The following is a 25,121-nucleotide window of genomic DNA, read 5'->3' as shown; positions in this document are numbered from 1 at the left end:
TCTGTCCTCCTGCCTCCGGTCCTGCAGAACATCCACAAGGCGCTGGAGCGTGTCCGTTTGCTCCCTCATTAGTCCAAGCAGCGTTTGAGTCGCCTGTTGGTTTTCCTACCGCCACCTCTCTTCCCGTTCGCTGTGTGCTCGCTGGTATTGTGACATGTTCTCCCTCCACTGGGTCTGCTGGGTTGCCTCGGCTTGGGACCTTCTTTTGTGGTCAGAGGTGGTAGTGACAATGTTCGGGAGTCTTGAATTCCTATTAGGTAGCACTTCAGTGTTGCAACTTAACCAGTCAACCACGCACCTCATTTGGAACCAGAAGTACACAATCAGACAATAGCAGAGACTAGACAAAAAAAAAAAAAAAAAGGGGAGGAGAGGGCAAATACACAGTACTGCACTCTGTTAAACAGACTACTAAAAATAAAGGGAAAGTTTAAAAAAAATTAACAAGGTAAGGAAACTTTCTATGCTCGTTTCATTTAAATTAAGATGGTTAAAAGCAGCATTTTTCTTCTGTATAGTAAAGTTTCAAAGCTGTATACTATTAAGTCAATGTTCAGTTGTAACCTTTTGAAAGTACCATAACATTTTGTTCAGAGTTATGAACATTTCAGTGTTTCAAACAACCTCCATCCCAAGGTGTTCATAACTCTCAGGTTCTTCTGTACTTGAACTGGACAGTATATACCTATCTCAGCTATTGCTTCAGGCTGCATGCAGATTCAGGAAGAGAACTTTATATACTCTCCATGTTTGAAAGGTTGCCCTCACAGAACAGTTCCCTGGCCATCGTGAACAGTGCCTTGCTGTGCTATAAACAGTTTTCTAAATGATGCAACAAACCCTGATCTACATAAAGCTTTCACATGTTTTGAAGAAGAGTATATAGACATCAGTTATGGCTGAAGTTTGTTATAATATGGTTTGGATGGCCAAAGCATAGAGTTGACTCTGAAATTAGATGCACTAGTGTGTACTCCAGTGGAGCTCTATGCCACTGCATGGATTTATGCTAGTGCATGCAATGGCAGGATTGTGGCCCATATTACTTTATACAAATCTGTTGTACGCTGGGTCTCTACAGGAATTCAAACTCTTTGTTTTGTTTTTAAACTGATAACATTTTTTCCTCACTCACATTGAATATCTAACCTGTATAAATTGTGCTAGTACAGGAAAAAAAATATCAGGGAAAACTTTTTGTGAAAATTTCTACCAATTTCCCTCCCAATGCTCTGAAAATTTTTCCATCAACATTATGAAATTAGAAAATTTTTGTCCAGCCCTGGGTACATGATCCACTTCAGCCACAACCAAAATATAAATATTGCTTAGGTATGCTAAATACTGTTGAAAGCCCTGTGTAGATTCAGCCATAGTGGGGTTCCTTGGATAATAAGCAATCAAAACAATTAAAAACCAAAACAGTTTAATGTAATTTATTTGAAATGCTTCCATAAAAGTTTAAGGCCATTATACACAAATATTTCATCAACACATACATTCTCTCCTCTTTTCCATAAGTCAATACTTTACATGCTTTTTGCTAACACTTTGGCCAACAGTTGTCATACCAAAAGTTCATAGCCTAATATATTTTGTATTTTTCCCCCCATCAATAACATGTTCCCTTGTCCTATTCTTCTTCACTGGCATGCTCAAACATTCTACTCTAAAAATGAAGCAGTTTAAATAAATTACAAGCCTGCAATAGAAAAAATTCACAATGTTTTAAAAACTATAAATACAGAAATATGGTCTACAGGGTAAAACTGACAACAGTATTTTTTTTTTAAAGTAATATACCTTGTTTTTATATTGATTATCTTGCCACACTGATTCCTTTAATGCACTTCATGACATATATACAAGGTAAGTGACATTTTATTTACTGCTTTCTTTCTGTAAACTTATAAACACACATGAAACAAACATTTTTGGCAATAATTTAGCAGTTTTACTACTTGTGCTGGTGTGCATCTATTTTGCACAGGTCATCCTGAATTTTTATAATATCAAGGATCATGTCAATTAGTAAGGACACAAATTTTGCAGCCTACTTTACCTTTCAGTAGATGGCATTATTTCCTGCACTGAGAAATAAAAGATGAACCACGGATTCCTAAAATAGGCTGTTGCACAGTGTTTTAGACTGCATCTTAAATTGGCTGATCTGCCTCTCATCATCATGAGTCAAGCCAATAATAGACTCAATTAAATCAGCCACCAGAAAACACAGCAGTGGTTCCAATTACAGCATAAGGTTTAGATGCAGCAAAATTTAAAAAAAAAAAAAAACTTGACAAAAATATAAAGGATGTGATATTTCCTAAAGGAAAAATCAATTCCCTTTTTTATTTAAACTTTCTCTACTGTCTTCTAAGGGGTGTTTGAACAGCACCATTGATACAAGATTGTGTCTCAGTCTTAAAAAACAACTATATGTTATTGTAAACAGAGTCAGCTACACAAAATCTTGGGATGTTTTAACTTTAGTTTAGTGGTAACAGTAAATCAGGTCAATGGAGTGCAAAATGCTGGAGGGCCTATTCAATGATCTAATGCTTTTTTAGATTCTTCCTGTCTTAGTCAGGATAATACAGAGTTATACATGGCACTGAAAGCCAACTACCAACTTTTTATTTACACATTCCCAACATTTAATTTGAAGATTCAGTGTTAGCAGTAGACTTCTCTTTCAATTGATTTTAGTATTGTGCGCGCCAATAAGTAAACCACGGCCACTACACTGACCCTTCTAATTGACCAGCTTACTATGTTGGTTTGCTGGATCTTTATACAGTGCTTTCTACTTTCTAAAATTAATCCCTAAGAGTCACTGTTAACGTGGCCTACTCTTTACATTTCCTGTTGATTTACCACCACAATAGCTAACTTACCTTTATTCCAAGATGTTATTTTTGTAGACATTTGCCTTTCTGAAAATTTTGAACGCCATTCCTAATTAAACACAGACTTCGATACCCCTTTTATAAGATCCACTACAAAGTTTGTCTTTAGGTGCCACGTTAGAGGTCAAACACTGTAAAAAGCATGGAGAGACTCTTAAGTAATATACATATAAACAGTAGTTTAGACAGAGGAGACGCATGAGGGAGGTCTGCAGGGTCCAGTGCCTTCCCCCCCACCCCCGATTTCTACCAGGGTTTATATGCCCTGCCCTGAACCCTGCTGAATACCACCAGAACCTTTAAATTGTGCCACCCTACCATCAACAGTTATACATCATCTGAGTTTAGAGATTCTTTCTACCAGCAGGACAATGAAAATAACTGGTCAAGTACCACTTTCATCCACCCAGATGTTTATGGAAATATCACAGGATAGGACTTGTAACAGATTCCAGCTTACATAGATTGGCAGTTACAGTACTACACTCAAAGATACAAGTACAAGAAAGATTGTGTTGACATTGTCACAAAAAAGTGTTAAAAGTGCTTTTCCAAACTGCTCCATTTATGGAATGCAAATACTGTACAGGTAAGACATAGGTTTACTTCCATGAACTGTAAGTTTCAGTCAAATGTTGGTTTCTATTGGTTTGTCATTCTCACAAGAGTTTATCTGTTCCATGCGTTCACAATCAATGCTGACTTCACTAGTGTCCATACTACAGTCTGACTCATTGTCTGATTGGTCCATTTGCTCAAGCCTGCTTTCTCCCTGTGGTACCCTACTCCCATTTGGCGATATTAGGAAATGTCCTTCTGAATCCAGTGTTCCAGCCTCTCCGTCACACACAACTGTTTCTTTGGCCTGCCGGATACAGTTAAGCCACTGTTGTTTGTTGAAGGAATCATTGGCTTGCAGTGAGTGGGACTGGCTTTGTGATCCACTTTTGAAGCTGATTCTAAAGAAGTTTTTAACTGAAAAACAAAATATGTCAGTTGATTGCTTTGGGTGTCTGCCTTTTTAATAAGTGAGTACATTAAAATACTAAAACAATCAAGTTCTTAGGTTTACTGGGTTGCTTCCCCAGGGCTGTTAGAAACCCACAGAATAAATAGGAGCCGAGGGAAAACCCAAGGACCTTGTGTCATTCCTACCTCTGTAGGGGAGTGGGGCAACCCCAGATACTACTGGAGTTGCTAAAAACTGAATGCTTGCTAGGTTAATTAGTTTAGAGTTCAGCCAATATAGTGATGCTATACATGCATAAAACCAACCACGAATGCCTAAACTGGCTGATTTCTATGCCAATTTACCGTTTCAAGCTTGGAACCTTAAGCAGCTCAGAGTTGATGCTACCTCCAGAGCCCTATGGAGCCTCTCTGGCTATAACAGCCCTGCAGAGTTGTGAAATTTCACTTTTGCTCCCTACAGAGCAGCCAGGACTACTTTTTCCTGTGGCAGGTTAGGCCCCCTCTTACCTGTAGCCCACAACATAAATCAGTCACAAAAAACTTTCAAAATTATTTCTCAGAAAAGGTTAAAAGATGGTTTGTAAAAACCTGGTTAATTCATAGGCATTGATTCGACAAACACTTAACATGCTTAACTTTAAGAATATGAATAGTCCAGTTGACTATAAAAGGATGACTCAGATGCTTAACATTAAGCACATGCAGAAGTATTTGCAGGATCACAGCCTTAACTGTGGAGTAGCAGCCAATGCCTCCATAACAAGATGAAGAATCACAATAGATAAATCTTGTCATAAGATTTCTAAATAAGCTACAAAATTTCAAAATATACTCCGGGGAGACTGTTTATAAATTCTTGTTTTGCTACTACATTCTACTTCCTTTTCCACTTCCCAGTGCAGTAAATGTGTGTGTGTGTGGGGGGGGGGGGTGTTTTTTTGTTTTTGTTTTTTTTTGGGGGGGGGAGGAAGAGAGAGAATCACATTATTGATATGATGGATTTTTAAAATAGACATTTAAAGTCTTGCATAACAACAGTTTGAAAGAAAGGTCAAATTTTGTACCTAAGGTGTTGTTTTAAATTAAGGGAGATTTCAAAGATGCATGTATTTCCTATGAACTAATGATAAAGTATTCAAATCAAAAGTGTATTCATACTTCTCTCATTGTTGCTAAATGCACCACGTATGGATCCACCCAGTCGCACCTCTCCATCTTGCAAATCTTCCAGAACAAGATCCTTTACTGGGATGGGCTGCCGGTATAGTTGGTAGCAGAGTTGTTCATTATGGGTAATAGCTCGGGTAATCACCAGCACTTCTTGGAACAAGAAGACATGCAGTTTCTGTTAAAAAGCATAAAAGGAAAATAAAATCATTATTCCTTTTAAAAAGTCACTAAACAAAGTTTATTTTAACTGTAATATACATCTGTGTTCTTTTAACACTATATATTCACTTTTAGTTCCCCTTGCTTAGACATAAATAAACAAACGTAAATTTGTTCACCACATCATCAGTGGGACTCTCTTCCCTCCCTCCCATTATAATACTGTTGGTGGCTTAATATAGTATAAATATTCATACCCACATGTAACTTATGTAAACTGAGGAAAAAACAAAAAATGCTTTTCTATCCCCATATCCAATGTGTTTAGACAGTGATCCTAGAACATCTTGCACAATGTGGGCCTTATTCATAACAAATGAAATGTTATGTTTGAGGTTCCACAACTTTCTCAGTTGCAGAGATGAGTTAGTATGAATCTGTCTACCCACATGTGGAAATCACCTCTCAGCTGCTGTGTAGAAATACCATCAGTATTTCACTGAGATACTGTGGCCAGGTACACTACAAAGTTAGGTTGATGTATGACGCGTTAGGTCAAGTTAATAATGTATGTGTCTATACTACCAAGTCCCTTCCGCTGACCTAAAAGGCTTGTATAGTCAACTTCTGTACTCCACCTCCGCAAGAGGCGTACCACTTCAGTCGACATCCATGCATGAATATGGGGATAGTTTAGACACTGTACTGTAAAAAGAACAGGAGTACTTGTGGCACCTTAGAGACTAACAAATTTATTAGAGCATAAGCTTTCATGGACTACAGCCCACTTCTTCGGATGCATATAGAATGGAACATATATTGAGGAGATATATATATATATATATACACACATACAGAGAGCATGAACAGGTGGGAGTTGTCTTACGAACTCTGAGAGGCCAATTAAGTAAGAGAAAAAAAACTTTTGAAGTGATAATCAAGCTAGCCCAGTACAGACAGGTTGATAAGAAGTGTGAGAATATTTACAAGGGGAGATAGATTCAATGTTTGTAATGGCTCAGCCATTCCCAGTCCTTATTCAATCCTTTGTTGATTGTGTCTAGTTTGCATATCAATTCCAGCTCAGCAGTCTCTCGTTGGAGTCTGTTTTTGAAGTTTTTCTGTTGTAATATAGCCACCCGCAGGTCTGTCACTGAATGACCAGACAGGTTAAAGTGTTCTCTCACTGGTTTTTGAGTATTATGATTCCTGATGTCAGATTTGTGTCCATTAACTCTTTTGCCTAGAGACTGTCCGGTTTGGCCAATGTACATGGCAGAGGGGCATTGCTGGCACATGATGGCATATATCACATTGGTAGATGTGCAGGTGAACGAGCCCCTGATGGTATGGCTGATGTGATTAGGTCCTATGATGTCACTTGAATAGATATGTGGACAGAGTTGGCATTGGGGTTTGTTACAAGGATAGGTTCCTGGGTTAGTGGTTTTGTTCAGTGATGTGTGGTTGCTGGTGAGTATTTGCTTTAGGTTGGGGGGTTGTCTGTAAGCGAGGACAGGTCTGTCTCCCAAGATCTGTGAGAGTAAAGGATCATCTTTCAGGATAGGTTGTAGATCTCTGATGATGCGCTGGAGAGGTTTTAGTTGGGGGCTGAAGGTGACAGCTAGTGGTGTTCTGTTATTTTCTTTGTTGGGCCTGTCTTGTAGGAGGTGACTTCTGGGTACTCATCTGTTTTTTCACTTCAGCAGGTGGGTATTGTAGTTTTAAGAATGCTTGATAGAGATCTTGTAGGTGCTTGTCTCTATCTGAGGGATTGGAGCAAATGCGGTTATATCTTAGAGCTTGGCTGTAGACAATGGATCGTGTGGTGTGTCCTGGATGGAAGCTGGAGGCATGTAGGTAAGTGTAGCGGTCAATAGGTTTCCGGTATAGGGTGGTATTTATGTGACCATCGCTTATTAGCACAGTAGTGTCCAGGAAATGGACCGCTTGTGTGGATTGATCTAGGCTGAGGTTGATGGTGGGATGGAAATTATTGAAATCATGGTGAAATTCCTCAAGGGCTTCTTTTCCATGGGTCCAGATGATGAAGATGTCATCAATGTAGCGCAAGTAGAGTAGGGGCGTTAGGCGACGAGAGCTAAGGAGGCATTGTTCTAAGTCAGCCATAAAAATGTTGGCATATTGTGGGGCCATGCGGGTACCCATAGCAGTGCCGCTGACTTGAAGGTATATATTGTCCCCAAATGTGAAATAGTTGTGGGTGAGGACAAAAAAATCACAAAGTTCAGCCGCCAGGTTAGCTGTGACATTATCAGGGATACTGTTCCTGATAGCTTGTAGTCCATCTTTGTGTGGAATATTGGTGTAGAGGGCTTCTACTTCCATAGTGGCCAGGATGGTGTTTTCTGGAAGATCACCGATGGATTGTAGTTTCCTCAAGAAGTCAGTGGTGTCTCGAAGATAGCTGGGAGTGCTGGTAGCGTAGGGTCTGAGGAGAGAGTCTACATAACCAGACAAGCTTGATGTTAGGGTGCCAATGCCTGAGATGATGGGGCGTCCAGGATATCCAGGTTTATGGAACTTGGGTAGCAAATAGAATACCCCTGGTTGGGGTTCTAGGCATGTGTCTGTACAGATTTGTTCCTGTGCTTTGTCAGGGAGTTTTTTTAGCAGATGGTGTAGTTTCTTTAGGTAATCCTCAGTGGGATCAGAGGGTAATGGCCTGTAGAATGTGGTGTTAGAGAGTTGTCTAGCAGCTTCTTGGTCATATTCCAATTTATTCATGATGATGACAGCACCTCCTTTGTCAGCCTTTTTGATTATGATGTTAGGGTTGTTTCTGAGGCTGTAGATGGCGTTCTGAGGCTGTAGATTGCTGACGTTATGTGGCAAGTGATGTTGCTTTTCCACAATTTCAGCCTTTGCACGTTGACGGAAGCAATCTATGTAGAAATCCAGTCTGTTGTTTCGACCGTCCGGAGGAGTCCACGCAGAATCCTTTTTTTTGTAGTGCTGGTAGGGGGGATACTGTGGGTTAGTATGTTGTTCAGAGGTATTTTGGAAATATTCTTTGAGTCGGAGACTGTACTGTGTAATTTAAATAAATTGGCCTCCAGGAGGTGTCCCACAGTACTCCGCTGTGACCTCTCTGGAGAGCACTTTCAACTCCGCTGCACTTCAGCCAGGTACACAGGAAACAGCTACTCCCATTAAAGCCCTGGGAACTTTTGAATTCTCATTTCCTGTTTGATCGGTGTGGAGAGCTCGTCAGCACATCTGACCATGGATGCTCCAAGCCGCAAATGTACTCCAGTACGGAGCACACAGGAGGTAGTGGATCTTATTGCTGTATGGGGAGAAGAGTCTGTGCAGGCAAAGCTCCAAATCATCAGAAGAAACGTTAACATCTATACCAAAATTGCACAGGTTATGGGGGAGAAGGGCTACACCAGGGACAAACAGCAGCTCTGCATGAAAATAAAGGAGCTTCGGTAAGCGTACCAGAAGACAAGGGAGGCGAACAGTCGCTCTGGTTCTGAGCCACAGACATGCCACTTCTATGAGGAGTGTAATTCTAGGCGGTGACCCCACCACTACCCCAAAACGCTCCGCGGATACCTCCCAGGAACCCCGGGCAACAACGAAGAGGACATAGTTGAAGAGGAGGAAGAGAATGCAAGGCGGGCAAGTGGGGGATCCATTCTCCCCAACAGCCAAGAACTTTTTTTAAACTCTGGAGCCCATCCCCTCACAGGACCAATTGTCGGCGGAGCGTGATGCCAGGGAAGTCACCTCTGGTGAGTACACATTTTCAATCAAACTGTAGGAGTTTGATGCTATTATTTTTAATGTTGAATCTGAATAAAAAAATGGGGATAGTGGTTATCAGTGGCCACTCCAGCTACACAGAGGGTGCTCACAGAAAAAGACTGTTTATGTGCTCAGGATGGCCTGAGAATCCTCCAGGAAGATCTCTAGGAAGCTTTCATGGAGGTACTCTGCAATTCTTTACAAAAGGTTTCTGGGAAGGGCTGCCTTATTTCGTCCACCACAGTAGGACACTTTCCCATGCCACTCCAGTATTAAATCTTCTAGCATCATTGTGGCACGCAGCATAAGGACCAGGTCTGTGCCCAGACACTTGCAGCATCTTCTCCCTTTCCACCTCTGTTACCCTCAGGAGAGTGATATCGCATATGGTCAACTAGGGGAAACGGGGGAAGTTTTAAATGCTAGCCCTTAAACCGCAAGCAAGTCAATAAATAATCCACCCCGTTTGGTGAATTCTGGGTCACACAACCACGCTTTCCCGAGTGTGCCCTGGTTGTGGTTGGAGGGGATCACCCCATATTGCAGCCAGCATTTAAAGCGGAGGGCAACACTTCCTGGTAGTCTCCCTTCCACCCCAACGTGATGCCACTTTTATAACAATCAAACTATTTGTGGGGCTTTATGCTGGTGCCTGTCCTCAAGCACCATCCACGTTGCTATGGGTTGGAACCATTGATCCGAAGGATGTCTTAACAAAAGCTGCAGCACAAGACCTATTGACAATGCCTTGTTGCCTTACTCACCAAGGCTGTAGCAGCAAACCGATTCTTGCAGTAGCCAGCAGTTCTGCTTACGTTGTGGCTTCCATGGAAATGCATTGAGGGGTGTTTTTTTTTAATAAAAAGATTTAATCTTGCACCAGAAACAATGTATACACTGTCAATGCTACCCTTGTTCTCCGTCTTCTTTGTCTCGGCCCTCTGAGGTGGGGGGCAGAGAAGAAGTTTGCCACAGGGCCTTGAGAGGTCCCATCACCACCTCATTCATGGACTAGGCCACCTTTGAGGGAGCTGCTGCAGCCAGGATATCAATAAGGCTGTGTGATGTCTCTGAGCTCCTAAAATGTACAGACCCAGGTTCACAGCGACCTGCTTCAGAAGGTCCTGACGAGCCCTGCAGTCATCCTGCAGAAACAGGCTACAGGGTCCTGTGACAACCTCATCTGGAGAGGAGGAGGTGGAGCTCCTTCCTCCGCCTCAACTACATCCGCTGGAGCCATCTCCTGGACATCGGTACCAGATCTAGATTCCGGTGCTGAGTGGGAAGGAGTGGTAGCCCGTCTCTCAGAAACCACTGAGTAGGAGTGATAGGGAGGGAGAACCCCATACCTGGGGAAATCCCCAGGGGTTCCAATAAGGCCACTGCATTGACTAGTGACCTGCTGGTCAGGTCCTGGCAGGGAGACCGGCACCGAAGTCCAGTGGCACAAACTGTGTACCGGTGGTAGGCTTTAGGTGGCACATAAGATTCAGACTCAGAGGAGGAGTCTTCTCTCAGAAACCACAGCAGAGCAGATACCAGGATCAGGGAAGACTTGTCCCTAGAGGGTGCAGGGGGGCCAGGAAGGAGCCCGACACTCTTTGTTCCATCCTGCTTCCAGGTCAGGGAGCTAGTAGGTGTCCTATTGGAGTAGGAGGAACTGGCAGAGAAAGAAGGTCCCAAACTGCTTGGAAAGCCTCTGGGGTCGATGGAACCATGAGACCGCTGGTGGAGGGTCCCACACCGGACTCAGTGCTCTAGGCAGAGCCGATGGTGCCATCACGGGTCCAGGAGAGGAAGAGTAGCCCAGCACTGGTCTCATTGTGCTGCCTTCCCCTAGCTTGTCTCTCTCTTGGGGTGCTGCTTTTTATGCTCCTTTCTCAGCACCAGAGATGGTGAATGGTACCAGGGGAGCGCTTTGCTCTGAGAAAGTACTCTTTGCCAAATTGTGGCCAGAGTGGCTTGGCTCTAAGATTGGTCTCAGGGTGGCTTCCATGAGGATAGCCTAATGTCTATGTTCTTTTTAGTGTGGGGTCTAAAGTCTTGACAGGTCTGGCACTTGTCCCTCATGTGAGTTTCCCCCAAGCACTTTAAGCAGCTGGAGTGCAGGTTATTCCCGGGCATAGGTTTGCCATAAAGTACAAGGCTTGAAGCCCAGGGACCAGGGCATGCCTGGCTCTTGGGGTGAAGAAGTCCCTTGACAATAGGAACTATTTACGCTAACAATAATTAAAAAAAAAAAAAACAAAAAAACAATGTACACTAAACTATGATAACTACCAATGAAGATAAGAGTCCATTAAACACTGGGAACAAAGCCTTGCCGGAGGAAGAAGGGTTGTTCCAGCAACTGTCACAGGCGATAAGAAGGAACTGAGAGGATGCATGGCCAACGGCACCCCTTATGCCAGTGCATAAGCGTGCAGCTCCAGAGGGTGCTAGAACTGGCCCAACTGATACCACTGAGGAAAAATCTCCAGCAACGGCACACGCGGCGCACAAACACCTAACATAGAATGGACATGAGCAAGCACTCAAAGAAGAACAAACTACGTGTTTGGTTAAACAGCTGCTATAACATAAACCAGTTTGCACTAGTTAAACCCATTTTTAAGCTCAAACAAATTAACTTCTACACCCTACTGAAATGTGCCAGAGCGTGGGATTCATGCCTCCTGGCTTTCTGTGTGGGTTCTATCAAGGATGAGTAGCTTTACAATCTAGCAATAATACCACTAGAGTTGAGCTTGTTGAGGCCTCTAATCAGTCTCTTGTCCCATCTGACCCTACCCCAGCTCCAGCTCACCCAATCCATTCTGTAGGCTGTACTACATGGCTATGAGGCTCCAGCAAAGGGCCTCCTGACTTGGTGTTGGGGAGCTTGCACTAGTGAGCCTCATCCTGAAGCAGACTTTCCACTAAGCTCTCTGGGACAGGGATTGGCTTTATTTGTCTATATTGTCTAGCACAATGGGGTTCTGATCCCTTATTGACGTTACTTGGTGCTACCATAAGAAAACTGCCACCATGGGGGAGCTTATAGTAGGTATTCTTTTGGCTTCCTGGGGAACGAAGAAGACCCCATAGATATACACAGTGGGACATGTAATTTTCATTATCATTTGTCACCAATGAACATGTCAGGTGTTAATCAGTCAAAAAGAATATACATAAGCAGTAAAGTAATGCAGCTTGTACTAACGTGGCATTCTGCGACATATAAGAACAGAAGACAGGTAATTTTATAAGATAAAACTGGTCCTTTCTGCTTCATCTTAACACTCTTTCATTAATTGCTGTTCCTGACACACACACACACACACACACACACACACACACACACTCTTTTACCTCTTCAGTAGGTCAGTTAAACTTACATAATGACACGCACTGAATTTCAACAGTTCTAATAAATGACTAGCGATATATTGACTTGAACAACATTAATGTTTAGCATTTTTGAACTACCAGCCAGGGACTTGCATATGAAGACTTAAATTGTAAATGTAAATACATGAGGGTGAATTATGCCCCCAAAAGCAGAATCTAGTACATAATTATACGATTATAACCTGCATATTTTAGACTACCAGTCAAATGCATGCACATAAAGACAGATTAATCTAAATTCAAGGCAGAATTCATACACACACCAATTTCGCCATATTTATAGGTGCCATATACTCCGGAAGACACACATACACTGTATAATTTTTCCTGTGCATGCATTTAGCAGTAAAATCTTTGTAACTGTTGTTCTTCGAGATGTGTTGCTCATATCCATTCCAATTAGGTGTGCGCGTGCACTATCGTTGGAGAATTTTCTACCCTAGCAACACCCCGGTGGGTCGGCTGGGAAACCCCCTGGAGTGGCGCCTTCATGGCGCTGGATATATACCCCAGCCGACCCAGCACCCCCTCAGTTCCTTCTTGTCGGCTACTCCAACAGTGGGGAAGGGGGGCAGGTTTGGAATGGATATGAGCAACACATCTCGAAGAACAACAGTTACAAAGGTGAGTAACCATTTTTTCTTCTTCAAGTGATTGCTCATATCGATTCCAATTAGGTGACTACCAAGCCTTACCTAGGCGGTGGGGTCGGAGTGAGACATCGCTGAGTGCAGAACCGCTGATCCAAATGCAGCATCGTCTCTAGATTGCTGTAAGGGGCAAAGGTGTGAACCGATGACCAAACCGCAGCTTTACAAATGTCATGGATCGGGATGTGAGCCAGGAAGGCAGTCGAGGAGGCTTGGGCCCTCATGGAGTGGGCTGTGAGGCACGGCATCGGGGCACCGGCCAAGTCGTAGCAAGCACAAATACAGGACTTGATCCAAGAGGAGATACGTTGCGAGGAGACCGGTAGGCCTTTCATCTGGTCAGCCACTGCAACGAAGAGTTGAGTCATCTTCCTAAACGGCTTCGTACGCTCAATATAGAAAGCAAGGGCCCTGCATACATCCAAGGAGTGCATACGCTGGTCTTGTCGCATAGCGTGCGGCTTAGGATGGAAGACCGGGAGAAATATATCCTGGTTCACATGAAAAGCGGATACCACCTTGGGAAGAAAGGCAGGGTGGGGGCGAAGCTGCCCCTTGTCTTTATGGAAGACTGTATACGGAGGTTCAGACGTGAGGGCTCTGATTTCAGAAACATGCCTTGCTGAAATGATGGCTACAAGGAAGGCTGTCTTCCAAGATAGGTAAAGGAGTGAGCAGGTAGCCAATGGCTCGAACAGGGGCCCCCGTGAGCTTGGAGAGAAGCAGGTTAAGATCCCACGCTGGAACCGGTTGACGCAGCTGTGGGTATAGGCGGTCTATGCCCTCGAGGAATCTGATGATCATTGGGTTAGAGAAGACCGAGGAAGCGTGTTCTCCTGGGTGGAACGCCGATATAGCAGCCAGGTGCACCCTGACCGAAGATATCGCCAGGCCCTGCTGTTTTAGGGATAAGAGATACTCAAGTGTAAGTGGGATCGACGCCTGCAAGGGGGGCGTGGCCCGCTGCTTGTGCCAACAGGAGAAGTACTTCCATTTGGCCAAGTAAGTGGCCTGTGTAGAGGGTTTCCTACTACCCAACAGAACCTGCTGCACAGAATGTGAGCATCGTAGCTCCGCCCGAGTTAGCCATGCAGCATCCACGCTGTAAGGTGGAGCGATTGCAGGTCGGGGTGACAGAGTCGGCCGTCATCCTGAGAGATCAAGTCCGGGCGCAGCGAAGCGTGATCGGAGTCTGTACCGACAGCTCCAGGAGCGTGGTGTACCAGTGCTGTCTTGGCCAAGCTGGAGCGATTAGAATCATACGTGTCTTGTCTCTGCGTAGCTTGAGCAGGACCTTGTGGACCAGTGGAAGTGGAGGGAAAACGTAGAACAGCTGGTCCTTCCACAGTAGCAGGAAAGTGTCTGACAGGGAGCCCGGAGATCGCCCCTGGAGGGAGCAGAACACGTGGCACTTCCTGTTGGCACGTGAGGCAAATAGGTCGATCTGGGGAAATCCCCACCTCCGGAAGATGGAGTGGATGATATCTGGGTGAATCGACCACTCGTGCATTTGGAAGGACCTGCTGAGACTGTCTGCTAGAGTTTTCTGGACTCCAGGGAGGAACAATGCCATGAGATGTATTGAGTGAGCAATGCAAAATTCCCACAGGCGAATGGCCTCCTGGCATAGGAGGGACGATCGGGCTGCTCCTTGCTTGTTGATGTAGAACATGGCTGTGGTGTTGTCTGCGAGGATTGCCACGCAATGGCCATGTAGGAGACCGTGAAATGCCTGACAGGCAAAGCGCAATGCCATCAGCTCTCGAACATTGATGTGTAGAGCTAGTTTGGATGCGGTCCACAGGCCCTGCGTTTGGTGCTCCCCGAGGTGAGCGCCCCAGCCGAGAGATGAAACATCCGTGACCAGGTACAGGGAGGGTTGTGGGGTGTGAAACGGCACTCCTTCACACACCGACTTGTGGTTCAGCCACCAGTTGAGAAAAATCAAGACCGAATTCGGAACAGTGACCACCATGTTCAGGCTGTCCCAACAAGGACGGTACACCAATGACACCCAGGCCTGAAGTGGGCGGAGCCAAAGTCTGGCATGCCTGGTTACGTAAGTGCAAGAAGCCATGTGTCCCAACAGGCCGAGGCACTTCCTTATCGTGGAAGTCGGGAAGCTCTGGAGGCTGCGGATGATGTTTGCGATGGTCTGAAACCGAATGTCTGGCAGAAGAGCACGGGCGAGTCTGGAGTCTAAGACTGCCCCGAGAAACTCTATTCTCTGGGTTGGCTCCAGAGTAGGACTTCTCTTTGTTGAGTAAGATGCCCAACTTGTGGAATGTTTGTAGTGTGATTTGGACGTGGGATTGAACCTGCTCCCTGGTGTGGCCGCGCACCAGCCAGTCGTCTAGATATGGGAACACCTGTGTCCTTTGTCGACGAAGGTAGGCTTCCACGACGGCCATACGTTTGGTGAACACTCTCGGAGCTGTGGACAAGCCGAAGGGAAGGACGGCAAATTGGTAGTGTACGTTGTTTACTACAAATCGAAGGAAGCACCTGTGCGGAGGGTAGATTGCTATATGAAAATATGCGTCCTTCATGTCGAGGGCGGCGTACCAGTCTCCAGGATCCAGGGAAGGGATAATGGTCCCCAACAAGACCATGTGGAACTTCAACTTTACCATGAATTTGTTGAGTCTGCGTAAATCTAAAATGGTGTCGAAGACCCCCTTTTGTCTTGGGGATCAGGAAGTAGCGGGAGTAAAACCCCCTGTCCCTTAACTCTGATGGAACCTCCTCTATCGCCCCCCATAGAAAGGAGCGTAAAAACTTCCTGTGTAAGGAGTTGCTCGTGAGAAGGGTCCCTGAAGAGGGACAGGGATGAAGAAAACTGGAGAGCGTATCCCCCTTCCACCGTGCGAAGAACCCAACGGTCCGAGGTTATAAGGGACCAAGCACGGTGGAAACGGGAGAGGCAATCCCGAAATAAAGGGAATGGATCCTGGGTGGTGGCTAGTACGCCGTCCTCAAGCGCACCTTCAAAAATTTTGTCTAGGCCCTGAAGGTGGTCTAGGAGGGCCTTGGTTCTGACTGGGTTGGGGGCCGGTCGACCCCCTTCTACCACCTCGTCCACGCCTTCTGGGGAAGTCCTGTCTTGGACGAGGAGGAGGAGGGTAGAACTTCTGGGGCTGGGGCCTAAAGGGCATGTGCTGGGGTCCTGGGACATGCATCCCCAGGGAGCGCATGATGGTTCTAGAGTCTTTTAGGCTCTGCAACCGAGAGTCCATCTTGTCCAAGAACAGTCCCTGACCATCAAATGGCAGATCCTGTAGGGTCTGTTGCAGTTCTGGTGGCAAACCAGACACCTGGAGCCAGGAAATGCGTCTCATGGCTATATCTGACACCAGTGTTCTAGCGGCAGAGTCCGCTATGTCTAGCGAGACCTGTAAGGAGGTCCTAGCCACCTTTTTATCTTCCTCTACTAGGGCCCCAAACTCCTCTCTTGAGTCCTGGGGGACCAACTCCTTAAATTTACCCATGGAGTTCCATGAGTTGTAATCGTAGCGGCTCAAGAGCGCCTGTTGGTTTGCGGCTCTGAGCTGCAGACCCCCCACTGAGTAGATCTTGCATCTGAACAAATCGAACCACTTGGCGTCCTTTGATTTGGGCGCTGCTGCCTGTTGACCATGGCGCTGTCTTGCGTTCACTGAGAAGACCACTAGCGAACACAGCTGAGGGTGGGTGTAGAGATACTCTTGGTCTTTAGAGGGGACAAAGTATTTCCTCTCTGCCCCTCTGGCAGTGGGTTGGATGGAGGCAGGGGTTTGCCGTATGGTGTTGGCGTTAGCCTGGATCGTGCGGATGATGGGCAACGCCACCCGGGATGGGGTATCAGCTGAGAGGATGCTCACCACTGGGTCCTCCACTTCCACTATCTTCTCTGCCTGTAGATCCATGTTCCATGCCACCCTACGTAACAGGTCTTGGTGGGTACGGAGGTCTATCGGGGGTGGGCCTGAGGTTGTTGTGCCCGCCACCGCCTCATCTGGGGAAGATGAGGAGGATTCCTCAGGGGGTAAAGGATACAGGGGTGGGCCTGGGTCCGAGGGTCCCTGATATCCAGGATCCCCTGTACCGGGGTTTGGGGCCTGCGTGGGTGTTGGCACAGGAGCCTCCATACCCCCTGGGGGAGGACGGGTAATGGTGGCCTCCGGTACCCTGGGCTCTGAGTGTGCCAAGTGAGAGACCGCTGATGGAGCCCCTTGTGCCTGGTGATATGCCCATCAAGTCCAGAAAGACCAATGTGCAGGGTCCTGTCTAGGGTCCTCTGCCCCATCCTGCCAATGGCCCAGGTCGTCCGCTGCCTGACCCTGAGCAGGATAGGCTGAGCGGGAGGCACCTTCAGAAGAGCAAGATGCAGATTTTGAGGGCCAGGGCAGTGCCAAGCGTGATTGCGCTGGCTCCTCCTGGAACGGTGCCAAGCGGTGCCGGTCCACGGGAGAGCGGTCTCTGCGCGGTGCCGGGGAGTGGAACCAGGAGCGAGAACGGTGCTGATGGTCATGCCGGTACCGGGATCCAGATCTGGATCGCAAAGAAGACCATCTGTAGAATCAGTGCCGGGAGCGGCCTCTCGAACGGGATCGGCACTCATACCAGTGCCGGGAACTGCGTCGGGACTCTGAGCGGTACCGATGCTCGAGTCGGTGCCGAGAGGTGGACTGGTGCCAGGAGGAAGTGCTGGGCCGTGAGTACGACTGGCGCCGTGATGAAGACAGGTGCCGGGACTGCAAGCAGCATCGGGACCTGCTCCGAGACTGGGAGCGGTGCCGAGAGTCCACGCTCTGAGATGGAGGGCATAGCAGAGCAGGCTTGCCCCTGGATTGCACCGTGTGGAGCGGATGCGGTGCCGCGGTCTGAGACGGTGCCAGTTTCGTGAGGGCAATGAGGTCTCTCGATGTCGCAAACGTCTCCGGCGTAGACGGGAGACACGGCCTTGCAGATCCTGCACTTATCAGTCTGGTGAGACTCCCCTAGACACTTTAGACAAGAGCCGTGGGGGTCTCCCATTGGCATAGGCTTGGCGCAGGTCACGCACGGTTTAAAGCCAGGAGCCTTGGGCATGAGCCCGGCTGCACGCCGGGAGGAAAGGGGGAGATGAAAACCCCCTTACCCCCACTAACTACTTATAACTACTCTGTAACCGCTATTAAGCTACTAAACTAAACTAAACTAACAGCTGTCTACAACATTAACTAACACGGAAAGCTAGGGAGAGTGGAGGACAGCTATGCCGTGCTCCACAGTTCCAACGACCGTCACGGGCGGTAAGAAGGAACTGAGGGGGCGCTGGGTTGGCTGGGGTATATATCCAGCGCCATGAAGGTGCCACTCCAGGGGGCTCCCCAGCCGACCCACCGGGTGTTGCTAGGGTAGAAAATTCTCCGACAATCGTGCATGTGGCACGCGCACACCCCTAATTGGAATCGATATGAGCAAGCACTCGAAGAAGAATCTAAAATGTGCATGTTGTATGGTTAATATTTATCAAGTCAGTATATTTTCAGTTGCACATGTTTATTTATTAGATTTACAGGTTTCTTTCTAGGACAATCAATGTAGAAAGGCTTCTGCAGAGACACAAACTAAACCATGTTACTTGTGACAGATTAAAGTGACCGTGTCTCTAACTGGTTATAAAGTCATGGTAAAAAGCTGTAGTTTAGACAGAGCCTCAGAGCTAATGCTTCCTCTGTTACATGTTAACTCACTACTGTGGGTTGCGTTTCAGAAACATACATCTAGTATTCAGTCAAGAAGAGCTAGATTTAAGCAGTTTATAATGCAATGCATGGAAATTAATTAATTAATTAATGTTTAGCAAGTTAAATTCATATTTTGCATATGACCATTAAAGACTAAAGCTATTTGCAAGCTGATTAAAAACACCACACTAATACTTGAAATGTAATTAAAATAGTTGGGTCCTATTTCGGCATTATTTCAAAGATACAAGCAAAAAGTTTCACAAAACGTCACCAATCTTTCTTCCTAGTTCAAGAGACTTAAGCAAACTTGGTTTAAATATTTGGCTAGTAAGCAGAGCCCTGCAAATCCACGGATATCCACGGACGGACCATTTTTGCAGCTCAGATGTGAATACAAATTTTGTATCCGCGCAGGGCTCTGCAACACAGACTCACCCAAATGGACTGGCTGTCACCCAGCCCTCAAGCTCCAGCTTGGCTCTCTGAATCATGCAGCAGAGAGCTGCAATATGTGGCAGTAGCCCACTGGCATTTTGGGAGTTGTAATCTCCAGATTGCTTGGATGGAGAAGGTAAACTACAACTCCCAGAAAGGAACGTGACTATGTGCTCCTGCGTAGTGAGCCCAGTGCTGCGTGCACTAGAGCTGCCGCAGCTGCATAGGGATGTCTGAGCCCCTGACTGGGAAGGCAGTGCGGCACGTGAGGGTCCAGGACTGTAGCCTCCCTGCCTGGAGCGGGGAATGGGATACCGGGGAGGGGGGGAGGGGGCAGGAGGTCTCTGGGGAGAAGTGGGGGCTGTTAGGGGACGGGGGTTTGGCACAGCCCTGAATCACTGGTGCACAGTGACCTGTGGAGGTGTTAGTAGAGCCCTGCAAATCCATGGATATCCACATCCGTTGACAATTTTTGCGAATCTGACTATCCACGCAGGGCTCTCGTAAGTACTGCATATCTTTTCTACAGTAAGTATAAAAAGGTATTTGCAATTTCCCTTTTCTTTTAAAGGAAAGCAGTTATCTCCAGCCAATCAAGTGGCAATTCTCCCATAGCCTTCCTAGTGCAAAACACAAATGGTCCACATGAGCTGGGACCACCATTTCATATTTCCACATATAGGGCTTGATCCTTCTCTCATTAACTTTAGTGACAGTGGGATCAAGTCTAACCTCTCTTATAAATAAATGTAACTGTAGCAGTCCGGAAAATGAGTGAGCCATTTTCTAGGGATTTAAATACAGTGTGATACTGTGGAACTCACCCGGGTTCCTAAAGGCCTCCATGGAGGGATAGAATCCCACAGAATAGGATCCTGCATAACACAATGGTCCCAACAAACTTTTCTCTCTCTCTCTCAAAATTGAACCAATGCTATATCCTCTCTACCCCAACTTGTAACACCATAGCACTGAAGAGACCTTATCTTAAAGTATATAGTGATAAAAAATATTAACTCCTTACCGCTCCCCTGTTGTTCTTTAGTTCACCGTGACAACATACCACACGTGAGTTATCAATCAGGGCGTCCTTTTGGCCTTCTTCAAGATAAATGAGCCTCTCTTTGTAATATTGGCACTCAGATTCACCCGTCTTAATGTTGATTTCTGCAACTATACCCTGAATTATATTTATCTATGGAAAAAGAACAAAGAGGAATGAAAATACCTGAACTTTCATCAGATGGGCCTTTCACACTCATTCTTAATTGTAAGAAGTTGATAAGAGGAAAAGAGTCACTTTACTTCACAAAGCATTTCATATTTCTTAGTCAGTCTTATGGTGGTCTTGTTTGGAAGGGTTCAAGTGTAAGGTATGAGTGTGAGAGCCAGAATGGAGCAGACGACAACGTGTACAGGTACTATAGTTTGGCTTATGTTTGTTTCTAACACTTTGCCTCTTTGAAATCTGAAGCTTGCTTCTTGATATCAACCCTAAATGTTTAGAATGAAGGTAAACAGATTTAACTGCGAAACCAAATACATTTTTTATTCAACTGAAATTTGTTTACAGTAGAACCTCAAAGTTACGAATGCCTCGGGAATGGAAGTTGTTCAGAACGGAAATGTTCATAACACTGAACAAAACGATTTGGTTGTTCTTTCAAAAGTTTGCAACTGAATATTGACTAAATACAGCTTTGAAACTTTTACTAGGCAGAAGAAAATGCTGCTTTTAACCATGTTAATTTAAATGAAACAAGCACAGAAACAGTTTCCTTACTTTGTCAAAAAAAAAAAAAAAAAATTCAACTTTCCTTTTATTTTTTTTAGAAGTTTACATTAACATAGTACTGTATTTGCTTTTTTTAGTCTCTGCTGCTGCCTAATTGCATACTTCAGATTCCAAATGAGTTGTATGGTTGACCAGTTAGTTTGTAACTCTGAGGTTCTACTGTATATGTATGTGTACACACACTCTATTTGGTACAACCATGTATGTACATAAACAGCCTATATGTATATTTATAGAATATAAAAATCACATTCAGAATCTTCTATATAGTACCAAACAATGTACAGCAGAACAAATTAAGGCTTTGTTCCTGCAACACTTTATGCATACTTTACTCACGTGAGTATTTGTATTGGCTTAACTGAGACTATTTACATGACTAACGTTATACTTGAGCATGTACGTTTGCAGGATCAGGATTACGAGTAATTTTTGTTACTTTGTGGGCAGTATAATAAAAACTATTTATTATCCCCATATTACAAATGGAGAAACTGAGTACAGAAAGGCTGTGTTTTGCCCAAGGTCACATAAGAGATTAACAGTCAGGAATAAATTTATTTCTTCTCGCTAAGCATCGTTTCTAGGTGGTGAGAGCAGGTGATTAAGTAGTACTATTAATAAAATATTAGACTGGCTTTTCTCACTGAATTTGTGCCAGTTATGAAAATTACACTTGTTAAGGGAATAAAGGCATATTAATTGTATTTTATTGTTCTGATACTTGCACGTTAGAGCAGTTAAAAGTCTAATTTCAATTATTGTGTCTACACTTGTGGGAGTTGAAAAGTACAAGGTACACAAAAATCCCAAGGAAGCCATAAGCAACTGATCAAACCTATAGCTATATCATATCAGGCAGTTTCAGATGCATTATCCTTTAGAACTTTTGAGAACAGCAGCCATCAGTACCATTATACAACTTGATTGCTGTGAAATACAAAGGCTAGTAAAGTTAATATGCAAGATCAGTAACTCTGACCTTAAAGTCTACGAGTCTATGAATCTATGAACTATAATATCAAATGAAATATGAAAACGTTGCTGGGTAGGCTCTCTGGAATTTAGTGGATTTGACTTTTCCTATGCTAAAGAAACTGCTTCGTTATCTCCAAACGAAATCCTGTCTGCCGAAATGTAATCTTTGAACTTTCATGTTAGATAAAAGATTTTACAGGGAGCTTAGGTTTTTGCTACTGCCTCATAACTGCTACCTCAATCACTACACTTCTATACAGCAAAAGGACCTTCTACAAATTTTGTTACAATCCTAATTTCAAGTACATTAAGATAAGGGCTCACACAGCTAATAATTTTTTCTTTCCATAATTGCCATCTGTTGTCACAACAATGCAATACAACACTTATTTACTAGTTTGTTGTTTGCATGTGTGTGGGGGGAGTCCGTGTGTTAAAGTACATTATGCCACCTTCATAAAATTTGTCCAGAAATGACAAAAGTAGTATCTTCTACAACACCATAGTAAATCTCCCTGCAAATACCATTTTGCATATATGGATTTATTATGTCTTTGGCTTGCAGACTGGTTCTGTCCTTTTCCCAGCTAACAGCTTCAAGGTGCTTCTGTTTTATAAAGGTAATAACTATGTCCTCACCAGCTAAATAAACTCTGAGGAGTTCATTATCTAGATAAAAAGGATACATTCATATTATTACTTTATTTAAATGCGTTCCCTCTCACTTTTTCCTGTGTTCTGTATTCTCCAGGGATTAGCTATTGTCTTGAGAACTTCTCAGCCATATACTCAAAACAAAACATGTTTATTTGGCTACCTACATTTCTGATGCAATCCTCACCCAGTCACCCCCCCCATCTAAAATCTTTTCAGTTTCTCTCTTCACTGCTTGAAGGTTTAAATCTTTCTCTCCTACCCCACTAAGAGCAATCCCTTTTAAAATTTAATTGTATTCACTATCTGGTGTTAGATGTGATGACAGCATGGGAAGGGAATTGGAAATCTAGGTGGCCATGGTTCTTTTAGGTAGAAATGAGCTGCTAATGAAGAAAGTTTTGAGGAAATATTCACTCACATCAGAAAATACATTTTTAGACTGTATTCACAATCATCTGCATTTTCTGCAAACATTCGAGCACAAGTATCACTAGTCTGACTACTTGCAAAAAGCAAATTTTAAAACTCAAATATTTGCATGTCAAAACAAAATTTGTTTATTAAAAATTCACATTATGTTAGTGAATTTCATTAAACCAGAGATAGAAATTACATCAACACAATGCAAATATTGAAGTGCAACTATTCACAACATGTGGAGAAAGTGTTCTGTGAGGTAATGCACTAATAAATTAGAGTACTTAGCAAGCAGCATATAAACAGTTCTTAAATAGAAGATGCAATATTCAGGAAGTAAATTTGTTACTAATTGATTCATCCTGCTTGAGTTATGGGCATGCAAATGGGGAGAGTTGTAGCCAACTGGAATTTTACCATTCATTCCAGGATCACTGGTAAATAATTATACAGTTATGTAAATCCATTTTACCAGATTGGCTACATATCACTTTCAGACATTCAGAATCTGTAGAATGTGCATAAAGTATGGTTCTTTTTCAAGATTCTTTCCCAGATTAATTCTATCAGTTCCAATAGAAATATACACCAGGGATTAACTGGCAGAGCATATTTCCAGATGGGAAGACAAATTTATCTTATAAACCTAACAGTTTTAGGAGATAACATTTAGTAATTACTTGTCCTGAATTTAACTTGGCAACTGTACAGTTTGTGAAATATATCACTTCAAAGATAAACACTACTCTGATAGTTTTGCAGTAATCTATTTAATATGAAATTACTGTAACACCAAGAAAAATTATCCTGATTATATACTATTAAAACACCTACCAAATATTTCATTCCTGGAAAGGAAGCATTTTGAAATGAGAAGGTATTTTACCAGACATTGGCTAGAGACAAAACAAAAATTTGAAATAAAGAACAAGAACTGTTTAAATTAAGGTTTCTGTCATTTTTGATTTAAAGAGACATTTATAGGGGAAAAAAGCACACATTGTAAAGCATGTAGATTAAAACTTAAATCTGCATGTAAACTCCACATATCAAGGCTCTAAATTTTGCATCATAGCTGAACAGTTTTATATTAAGGAGTAGAGATGGGCAAGGCATTTGGCTAATGAGTAGCATAGTGATAGCAGATGTGTACTCTGTGATATCTTGTGAAATATTATATTGTCAAAAAATAGCCCCTGAATTTTTCAGCAAGTAACTGTTAAAATCTACAAGCTCTACATACAACTAAGGCTAATAATGAATTCTGCTAATGATAGAACTTTTAATTAAATGTAGTGCCATTTAATTTGTAATAATTATTCCTGGGGTGATAAAAAATAACTGCAAAGCATGTAAAATGGTTTCTTTCAAACAAATTTGTTGCACAATACATCTTACTAGCTGTGTTGTGACATTCATGCCATACTCCCAAAGGTAAGGCAAAGGGAAGGGAAATCTGTCAGCATGTCAATCAGGCCCTTTCCTTTAAAAATACATGCTTTGAATTCACCTCACTTCTCTGTTTTTATTTCATACCACATACACTGATCAGAATAAAACATGGAATAGAGGCCAGCTCAAATCATATCTTTTTCAGTATGATTTCTGTGGGTGAAATTCACCTGGGTATGGAGACTGTTCAGGTAATCAATCTGGCTGAACAGGAGTGCTTCTACAACCCCCTAAAAGCTGGGAATGAAGAGGCAGGTAAGAGGGAGTCTCCACGTTGAGCCTCCGTACACCTGCATGGAAGGCCACATTAAGAAAAGATGATCAAGAGATGTCCAGAGAATGGGCTGCATGTCAGCATTTAGAGCTTGATCCAAAGCCCACTGAAGTTACTGGGAGTCTTTCCACTGATTTCAATGTCCTCTGGATTAGGCCCTTACATTGATGCAGTGGGGCCAGCACCCCAGTATAACTGGTATGGAGAAGCTGAAGCTGCTATTCCAGGAAGAAAATGATCTACCCTCTCTGGATGTCACTTAACAGCTATATGACAATTAAATTTTCAGAAAAATCTACATATTTAGACACTCCATTCATTAGTTTAGAATTAGTTTTATGGAACACCCTTCAGAGCTGAAGCTAAATGCTATGA

General features: G+C 43.9%; 1 protein-coding gene across 5 annotated transcripts in view; it reads right to left on the bottom strand.

Moving 5' to 3' along the window:
• Positions 1 to 1,420: 1,420 nt before the first annotated feature.
• The window catches only part of ARHGEF3 (Rho guanine nucleotide exchange factor 3), a 268,433-nt gene continuing 244,732 nt past the window's right edge, over positions 1,421 to 25,121 (bottom strand). For all 5 annotated transcript variants that reach the window (XM_034776302.1, XM_034776298.1, XM_034776299.1 and 2 more), the window contains 3 exons: positions 20,198 to 20,368; positions 5,040 to 5,226; positions 1,421 to 3,884 (listed from right to left, as the gene is read on the bottom strand). In XM_034776302.1, coding sequence (XP_034632193.1) covers positions 3,538 to 3,884; positions 5,040 to 5,226; positions 20,198 to 20,368 — 705 coding nt within the window. In that variant the 3' untranslated portion in view covers positions 1,421 to 3,537. The remainder of the gene's footprint in view (positions 3,885 to 5,039; positions 5,227 to 20,197; positions 20,369 to 25,121) is intronic.

This window comes from Trachemys scripta, chromosome 7, assembly GCF_013100865.1.
Source record: "Trachemys scripta elegans isolate TJP31775 chromosome 7, CAS_Tse_1.0, whole genome shotgun sequence".
NCBI classification, from domain to species: Eukaryota; Metazoa; Chordata; order Testudines; family Emydidae; genus Trachemys; species Trachemys scripta.
Note: the sequence above shows the minus strand (reverse complement) of the source record. Positions and strands in the feature narration are given on the sequence as shown.